Source organism: Spea bombifrons, chromosome 11, assembly GCF_027358695.1.
Source record: "Spea bombifrons isolate aSpeBom1 chromosome 11, aSpeBom1.2.pri, whole genome shotgun sequence".
Taxonomy (NCBI): domain Eukaryota; kingdom Metazoa; phylum Chordata; class Amphibia; order Anura; family Pelobatidae; genus Spea; species Spea bombifrons.
Window position 1 is genome coordinate 2,016,810 of NC_071097.1, and position 9,904 is coordinate 2,026,713.

Genomic DNA, 9,904 nt, shown 5'->3' on the forward strand with positions numbered 1-9,904 from the left:
AAATCAGACTCCTTTGTGCCTAAAAAATGCATCTATTTCTAAAGGGGCAGTTTAATGTCACGGGGCAAACAGCTGCTTCCCAACACTGGGGGGGTGCTGTGGCTCTGCTCTTTTGCTGAAGTACTCCAGAATGAAGCATGAGACAGTGAGTGTGAGAGAGAGTGAATGAGAGTGTGGGAGAGAGTGAATGTGAGAGAATGAATGAAAGCATGAGAGTGAGAGTGAATGAGAGAATCTGAGAGTATGAGAGAGAATGAATGAGACTGTGAGAGTGAATGAGAGAGCGTGAGAGTGAATGAGAGAATCTGAGAGTATGAGAGAGAGAGAATGAATGAGAGTGTGAGAGTGAATGAGAGAGCGTGAGAGCATGAGTGTGAATGAGAGAGCGTGAGAGAGAATGAATGAGAGTGTGAGAGAGAGTGAATGAGAGAGCGTGAGTGAAAAAAGCAACAAAATTCAAATGAAAACTCAGAGCTCTCTGCTTCGTTGCCGTTTGTTTCACTGGGGGAGGGGAGTTCCTCGTTTCCGGACATTCTTAATAATTAACGATATTGGCAAATTTTTGTTAAAAATTAAAATTTCTACGAATCGGAATTTGTCTAAAAAAAAAAAACGACGGGAAGATTCTTCTGTACATCAACCAACCAACGCATTTCTAATGATTTTTGATTAAGCTTAATGGGGTCTCTTCTGGCTTCTGGGGGCTTCATCCCGAGACCCCCGACCCATCTCCTTGAAACTTGGGACCTAGCGGGGGGGGGTTACTAACCTGGGATGGGTCCTTCATCAAAGTTTGAAACGTTCTCCCGAAACCTAGTCCTTTGGCGAATACACCCTACAGACTATCCCGACACATCAATCCATATGACGTGCAAAGCGTCTCATTGGCTGTCAGACGGGGCGCATTAACCCTTAAAGGCATCCTGTGATTATATTTATTTTTCTGGGCGATGATCGGCATCTGTCACGCAGGAGAGCTACTAATTAGAGACTCCGAACATTCCGAGAGTCTCGTAAACGCCATTAAGAAGATCGGTATGCGAGGGCTTTAAAGGGCCGCGCACGCCAAAGGGTGCGTTCCGGGGAGGACAAATTTAACGTCAAAAAACATAAAAATGACATAAGTGGCGTCAGCTGGCGGTCCGAGCCAGATGTTGGTTTCCAGGGGGAAAATATATATATTATATATTATTTTATAGATTTTTTTTAGTTCTTTTTTTTAAATCTAGATTTTTATTGATTTCTTTTTTTTAAATTTATTATTTTTCCACGACATTCCCAACAATTAAAAAAAAATCAATTTATTTCTAAATTTTCAATAAAATAATAACGCCAATAAATTATTAAATAATACATAAACGATTTTAAGTTTATTTTGGATTTATTGAATAAAATGTATAATTACATTTATAAAGACTTTATCATGGATACATTTGTTTTTCCTCCCCAGAATACAATGTATATTTCCTACTCTTTTTTCCCTTAAAACTTTACGGAAGTATATAAATAAATAATTAAAGAAAATGTATTAATTTTAGAATTTAGATGATTTTTTTTCTTTGATCTGCTGCCCAGGCAGTGGAACTGACATGCTCATTGCTCAGGAGCGAGAGGCATTAACATGTATGGAGAGAACTTCCGGTTCGCGGCGGCCTCGCTCTGAGCGCAGGCCCCGCCCCCTGAAAGTGCTCTATTAAATGCACAGGCAGCTTGTGCCATGCATTTGTCTGTGTGACATTGTTACTGGTGCATAGATCAGGTGCCTTGTAAGGAGGGGAGGGGGGAGAGAGAAGGAACTCTATTGGGATCTTACCACCAGCGCTGGGAGCTGCTGCAATGCAAAGCTGAGCCCTCCAGAAACCAGCATTCCTGTAAGTAGCCCAAAGAGCTTACAATCTAATCCTATCTATCAATCTACTCTATGGCTTACATTCTCAGTAACCCCTTTAAATTGTCAGAGGGTTGAGAGGGTCATTATTCACCCCCTGCCCCCCCCAAACCTCCCTTCTGGCCTCTAAAGGGTTAATCATTGAAGGCCATTCCGATACCCCAGGGGCAGTAAAAGGATCCGATCGCATTCTCCTCGGTTGGTTACGCAAAAGGACAGTCGACGGCTTAAAGCCAGGGCTCTCGTCGCAAGAGCTTGCAATCTATTGTTTTTTTGGGGGGTGGGGGGGTATATCCCTTATGTAAACGTATATTTTGTTGCGGTTATGATCTTAGGTCGATATCGCGCAGACCGACGTAGGTAGCGTTTCGCCTCCGCTCCTTGGGGCGTGTGACTCCTTCCTGGCTCTTTAAAGGGTTAATACTTGAAACAGATCAGATTCTCTGAAAAGCTTTTTTTTTTTTTTTTTTTTCTTTTCTTCGAGGCAAGAACCCAAAAATCTCTAATTTGTCGATCGGCGATCGGGGGGGGGGATTGGGATAAAAATTCACCGTGCAAAAAAAAATAGTGCTGGGTAATAAGGGGGCTGATTCACTAAGCTGTGCTAATGCCCCTATCTGTTTTCCACGATATGGAATGCTGTAAAGACTCGAGCCTTAATCGGTCGTGGGTCTCGTCTTAGATTTAGGAGCCGTTCGCCTGTCCCGTGCATGTTCTTCCGCTTCCGCTGGGAGACGGGTCCATGTATGTACTACCGCCTCAGTAAAGTCATTAAAGGGACGGTGATGCTTGGTGATGAGTGCCAGCAGCTGGAACGTGCAGATCTTATGTGGGTGCAGGATTTGCAATCTGTCCATTGGGGGCGTCGGGGTTAAATTGCACGTTTTCCGTGTACTTCTGAGGGCTAGACGGGTTCTGACTTCATTCGTTGATATCGGTGGGGGGGGGCGGTGGCTAGCGGAGGAAACCAAACGGTTAAATTCCAAAGACTCGTCGACTCTCCGATGTTTGAAATGGCCAAAGATGGGCACTTTTTGGTTTAGGGGGTGTGGCTAGAGGCGGGGCTTGGGCGGGGCTATTTGTTTAACAGAGTGGGGCATTTAGAAGAATAATAATAGGGTTTATTTACCCCATTTAATTTATAAAGCTGTTTCTATACACATTATCGAGCTTTTAGGGCTGTAGGGCCCTGCGATCCCCTCATACCCAGCAAACATTCTGACCTCCTAGAAAAGAGGGGCAACAGGGGAGGAAAGAGAGGGGCATCAGGGGAGGAGAGAGAGGGGCATTAGGGGTTTGGTAGAGGGACTGGCCTAACTAAACATGGAAACTTGGCAGATATGCAGAAAAGCTTCTCCCAAATCCCACATATTACCCTTTATTACAATTTATAGTAATTTTATTATTATTTATTTATTATATTTTACCTTTTTTATTAATTTTTTTTACAATTAATGTCATTTTCCCTAAAAGCGTCTTCGTTATTCCGGCTGCCGGGTCGCCGTGGTCCGGCGGGTAGCCAACAATCACTGAACGTTTACAACGTCGTCTCCCTGACCTGCACCGCACGTTCCCGACCTTTGTAACTCGGCGGCCTTGTCCTCGGTCCCTGCTTAACTCTTTAACTTCTGTGTGAAAGCTATGCTGAAGCAGACCCCAAAAAATCTGAATTTTTTTTATTTATTTATTTTGCCGGTAAATTAGCTAAATTATTATTTATCTATTTTATGTTTGTGGTGGCATATATTTAATTTTTTTTTTTTAAATTTAATTTTATTTGGAGGGGGCAGCTAAGGCTGGTAAATTAACAAAATTATTATTTATCTCTATTTTTTATTTTATTATTTTTTAAAAATCTAATATACATAATTTTGTGGCGGGGAAAAAAAAACCAAAAACATTTAATGAATAGAATTGTATTGGCTATTATAATTTCAGAGATGGTTGTCCTTCCAGAGTCTGAGTTCTTCACCATGGGATTGTGGTCCATCAGCATCGGCGCTCTAGGGGCCGCGGTAGCCGGGATAATCCTGGCCAACACAGACTATTTTCTCACCAAAACCGAAGAGGCCACCTTGGAATATTTAGCGAAGATAGACCTGAAAACCTTTAGTGATGGTAAGGAGTGGAAGGATCTGAGGTGACCGGCTCCAATTATTATTTTTGTTTTATTGCTGTAGAGAAACCAAGATGATCTAAAGAAAGGAGAAGACAATACCTAAAGATGGGGTCAAAATGGGCTGAGACCTCTATACTCTCTGGTTAAACCCAATCTGGAGCTATACCACAGGTCTTTGTGGGCTCTCCATAGGCATCACACCAAGAATGTTGGGTTCTGGAGCTCTTCTTCGCATGGTGGAACCTACTATCTCTTCTTCCATATCCCAGGAGGGTAAATAGACGTTGAGGAACACTCGTTCAGGTCTTGGTGGAGCATTGAGGTCCCAGTCTAGTCTTTCTCCGCAGCGTCATGGTCTTTGTTCCTTGGCATGTGTTCTTCTTGTCATGGTCATCCATTCATGGTGCTCTAGTACCTCGTTGATGACCCGTTTGTGTCCAAATGGTCTTTCTAAACGTTCTACTAGGCTTTTCCAGCCAACCAATCTCCACCTGGTTTGGAGCTTTGAACTTTGGAGAGTTATTTTTTTAGTTATTGCTAAATATTTTCTCATAATCATCCCTCCCAGCTGTTGTTTACAACAATTGCACCTGCAGAACCGACCTCTTGTAGACAGCCGGGCTCTGAACCCGGAGACCGAAGATATATCTCCGGCATCTTGTAGAACCAGCTTGACTTCTTGTGTCTATCCCCAAAAAATGTTTACTAATGAGTCAATAATGGAGGCAAAAAAAAGGGGGCGGGGAATAATCGTTGCCAACCAATAAATATTTGTATCAAAATATAGAATTTTTTATATTTTATGTCATCTTCTGTCTTCCGCAGAGCCCAAGTCTTTCAAAGCCAAGGAATTATGGGAAAAAAATGGTGCTGTAATTATGGCTGTCCGTCGGCCTGGCTGCTTTCTGTGCAGAGAGGTAAAGTTTTTTTTTTTTTTTTTTTTTTATTATTTATTTATTTATATGTTGTAATTCCTTCACATGTATAGAAAAAACATTTTATTTGGTGCTTTAATTTAATTTTTTTTTTTAAATTGAATATTTTAATTTTACAATTTATTTTTTTTCTGTAAATTTGCAAAATAGATTTTTTTTTATTAATTTTTTTTCTCCTTTAAGCAAATCCTTTCGGCAAAAACCTATATTTTTATCACTCTTTTCTATATTAAGACTGACAGATCAGGAGATATTTAGATGGATTTTACCCGACGCGTTTTTTAAACCCCGGAGATTATAGAAACAATGCCGCCCGTCGGGAGGCGACGATTAAGAGATTTTTACCTGCGTGTTTTGTAAACTTTGCTTCAAAGGGAATTCCCCTCCTTCGCGCGTGTTGTGTTAAGGCGGTATTATCATTACATGCCCCCACGGTTAAGTGGAGCCTTTTCTACGATTCACCAAAAAAAGTTTATTATGAATAAAGCAAAATTTGGAGAGTTTGGATTTCAGCCTTTTTTTATTTTTTATTTTTATTTATTGAATTTTCTTTAAAATTTTATATATGCTGAATACAGCATTAAACAAATTTCAGTAGGTGGCACAGCACCTTTAAATTAAACAGAAGCAGATCCACAAAATTATGCCAGGATATTTTTTTTATTTTTTTTTTGATATTTTTTACATTTGTGTGGGTTGTGTTTTTTTTTTTTTTTTTTTTTTTTGTGTGCAATGAACAGAAGTTTAAATATTTATGTAAGTTTTTCCCCTGTTAATATTTATTTTATCCCCAATATTGTTCCTTTTATTGGTCTTCTACATGGTAGGGATGTGGTCAGATTTTCTGCAGAGTAATAATGATTACAGAAGAAAGTTTAGGGAGAAGTTGCAGCTCCTCAGTGGTCCAGCGGTTCCCTCCACCGATTGGCTCTTTGCATAAGCCAATCGGTAGACTCGGCCAATCCGTTGGGACCTCTTTAGGGATGTCCGTGAGGAAACGCATCGATTGTGATCCCGTTGCAGGAGGCGGCGGGGCTGTCTGCTCTGAAACCACAGCTGGAGCAGCTCGGGGTTCCGCTGTACGCCGTGGTGAAAGAGAAGATCGGGACTGAAGTTGAGGATTTTCAACCCTACTTCAAGGGAGAAATCTTTCTTGATCCAAAGGTATCGGCGAGACCCTCCCGTGGTGGGATTTTAAACACGGGATCGTAGATTTTAATTTTTATAACTTTTTTTTTTTAATTTTTAGTTTTTTTATTTCATTTTTTTTTTTAATTTTTATTTATATATATATATATATATTTACCTTTTTAATTCTTGAACATTTTGGTGGAAAATGTGGCCTTTGTATAACTAACCCTGGTGGGGGGAAAAGGGAATTATGACATCCAAAATTAGCATATTAAGTAACACCCTAATGAAAGCATAAGTCAGCCCCTTATTTCTTTTTGTTTGTTTATATATATATATATATATATATATATATATATATTTTTTTTTTTTTAACCAATTCCCTTTCCTTTTTTTTTTGTTCAGAAAGGCTTCTACGGTCCTCAAAAAAGGAAAATGATGCTGCTGGGGTTTATACGGCTGGGCGTGTGGCAGAACTTTCGCCGGGCTTGGAACGACGGCTTTACGGGAAACCTCGAAGGAGAAGGATATGTTCTTGGGGGAATTTTTGTGATTGGGGCTGGAAATCAGGTAAAAAAGAAATCTATTTTTTTTTTTTTTTTTTTTTTTTGATTTAATTGCCAAAAATAGAAACTAATAAGCAGAAGTAGTAACGGTTGTCACAATAGCCAAAGGTTGAAGTCCAGACCAACCCCACAGCGTTTTAGATTATCTCCTTTTCTAGAAAGAAAAAAAAAAAGAAAAAAAAAATAATAAATATAAATTATTTTATTTTTTTTCCTCCCACCACACTGCCGGTTTTAATGTAACAGCCCCCCCAAATATTGAAGAAGCCCCTCTCCCTTCACCCAGTGTCTCTAATGTTGGGTTAGCAAGGAGCCATGTCGACGGAAGGCATGGGAATGTGAATATTGACTTTAAATATGAAAGATTGGGGTCAAGAATCCTCGCCCTCCCCTCGATATCCTTGCGTGATCAAGTGCTTGTTCTTTCATCAGAATCTCGGAGCTAAATTTTCCCCTTACATTTTTATTTTATTTTTTATTTTATTAATATGATTTTTTTTTTAAATTAATTTTGAAATTTCCTCCAGATTATGCAATTTCTGTCCCTAATAATAATTTTTTTTTTTTTTTTTTTTTTTTTTTTTTTTTTAAATCTGCAGGGCGTTCTTCTTGAGCACCGAGAGAAGGAATTTGGAGATAAAGCAAACTTGACGGCTGTCCTTGAGGCAGCTCGAAAGATAAAAAATGGTGTGAAGGAGGAGTAGCCGAGTAGCATTTCTCTCCCGTGATCTTTTGTCCTAGTAATTTTTAAAAATAAATTAAAAAAAAAAAAAAATACAAAAGAGAGAAGTTTCTACTCATTTTTTTTTTTTTCTGATTGTCCCAATATATTTTGTTTCGTTTCAAATCCTTCCCTCAAAACAAAAAACTATACTTTTCGACTGTTCCTGTTCCAGAACTCGTCAACCTCGTCAGTTTCTATTTTTCCATTTTAATTGATTTTATTTAAATTTTATATATTTTTATATCTTGCGTTCTTAGCTCAGGGTCCGCTTTTATGTCCGTAACATAGATGGAAATATCTCATGCGTATGCAAACAGATGTTCCTATGACGTCATGCGGGTTTTTTTTTTTGTCCAGATCTTGAAATATTTGCAGTAAAAATATAGATATTTTGTGCAAATCTAATGTACCCGTTATCAATTGAAATTTAAGACCGTTTTTATATTTTTCAACTGTTTCTGGAGCAAAAGCTGTGATTTTTATAGTTCTCTTAAAACAGAACTCATCAACCTCACTTTCTATTTTTCTACTTTTAAAACATTTTCAATTTCATTTATTTTTTCATATATATTTTTATAAATTTTATTATGTTTTTATATATATATATATATATAATTTTTTTTATTAATATAAGCCATGCGTCGCGTTCTTAGCTCATAGTCTCATAATGACAGAATGCAGGCAGATCTTCCTATGACATCACGCGTATTTATTTTTCTCATATATTTTTTTATATATACTTTTTTTTTTTTTTTTAGTTTTTATATTTTTATTATAAGCCATGCGTCGCGTTCTTGGCTCAGGGTCTCTGAATGACTGCTTTATGTCCGTAACATAGATGGAAACATCGAGTGCGATGCAGACAGATCTTCCTATGACATCATGCATATTTCATTTGTTTTCATATATTTTTTTATATATATAATTTTTGATGTATTTTTTTTTTTTTTTTTTCCTCTTAAATATTTTTATTATAAGCCATACGTCGCATTCTTGGCTCAGGGTCCCCGAACGTCGGCTCTCGTGTCCGTAACATGGATGGAAACGTCTCGTGCGATGCAGACAGATGTTCCTATGACATCATACATATTTCATTTAGTTTTTTTCATATTTTTTTTAATATTATGTTTTTTTTTATATATATATTTATATTATAAGCCATGCGTCGCGTTCTTAGCTCAGGGTCCCGGAACGGCGGCTCTCATGTCCGTAACATGGATGGAAACGTATCGTTTGATGTAGACAGTCTTTCTATGACATCATGCGTATTTAATTTATTTTTTCATGTGTGTGTGTGTGTGGTTTTTTTTTTTTTTTGTTTTTTTTAAATATTTTTATTATTTATTATAAGCCATGCGTCGCGTTCTTAGCTCAGGGTCCCGGAACGGCGGCTCTCGTGTCCGTAACGTGGATGGAAACGTCTCGTGCGATGCAGACAGATGTTCCGAGAGCGAGAATCCTGCTCATAAGGGTGACTTGCTACGCATGGAACGCCTTCTTCAAACACTCGCCCCAGGATGTTTACAATGACACAGATCCTCTCTGGCAAGTACGGGCAGCGCGGGGGCTTTCGTCCAATCCCTCCGTGTGAATATTTATTCTGCCTTTTTAAAAACCTCCTAAATATTTTTTTTTTTTTTTCCTTTTCAACTTGCGTACCTGCGGCATTATTTATCTTAGAGACCAGTAAATACCGCGCATGGAAGGAGCAATTATCTCATTTATAATTCTTGTCAGGCTGCAATTTAGGTCTTTTGATCGTCGAGCCCTGTGTTCTATCACCTTTTATTTAAAACTTTTTTTTTTTTTTTTTTTTTTTACATAATTTTTAAACAAAAGTAAAATGACTCATTTTTTATTTTGTTGGTTAAAATCAACAAAATGTTTTGTGGCTAAGATCATTTCCATAGAGTTTATAGAACAGGGAGGTGTCCATAAATCAAGAGACTTTTATTAAAAATATAAATTTTTTTTTTTTTCCACTGAATCAAATCATTCAAACAATTGGCCCTATGACATCATTTTTTTTTATTTTTTTTTTCATTTTTTTTCCCCAGTGAAACAAATTTCTTGCAAACAATTGGCCCTATGACATCATTTATTTATTTAAATATATATATTTTTTTTTTGCGTAATTATAAACAAGTAAAATGACTCATTTTTAGTTTTTATGGTTAAAATCAACAAACTGTAGAGTTTATAGAACAGGAGAACAAGAGACTTTATTAAATATTTTTTTTAAATTTATTATTCAATTTTTATTTTATTTTTTTCCCCGGTGAAACAAATCTCTTGCAAACAATTGGCTCCATTACATCATTTATTATATTATTAGTAGTATTATTTATTATATTTTTATTTCTTTTTAATTTTATCTAATCTTTTTGTCCAGTCCTTGAAATATTTGCAGTAAAAGTATAGATTTTTTTTTTTTTGCACAGATCTACTTAAAGTGCGATATTTTTATTATTAATTGAAATTAAAGACTGTGTGCAGGGGGGGCCACGGTCTCCAGGCCCCCGTTCCTCCCTCCCTCCCTTA

At 37.5% G+C, this 9,904-nt stretch overlaps 1 protein-coding gene across 1 annotated transcript; it reads left to right on the forward strand.

The window, feature by feature from the left end:
- Positions 1–3,826: 3,826 nt before the first annotated feature.
- PRXL2A (peroxiredoxin like 2A) lies at positions 3,827–7,428 on the forward strand. The gene is made up of 5 exons (XM_053449880.1): positions 3,827–4,006; positions 4,833–4,924; positions 5,966–6,106; positions 6,479–6,643; positions 7,239–7,428. Exons 1-5 carry the CDS (start codon positions 3,829–3,831, stop codon positions 7,341–7,343), a joined length of 681 nt encoding a protein of 226 aa, XP_053305855.1. The 5' UTR covers positions 3,827–3,828; the 3' UTR covers positions 7,344–7,428.
- The last annotated feature ends 2,476 nt before the right edge of the window (positions 7,429–9,904 follow it).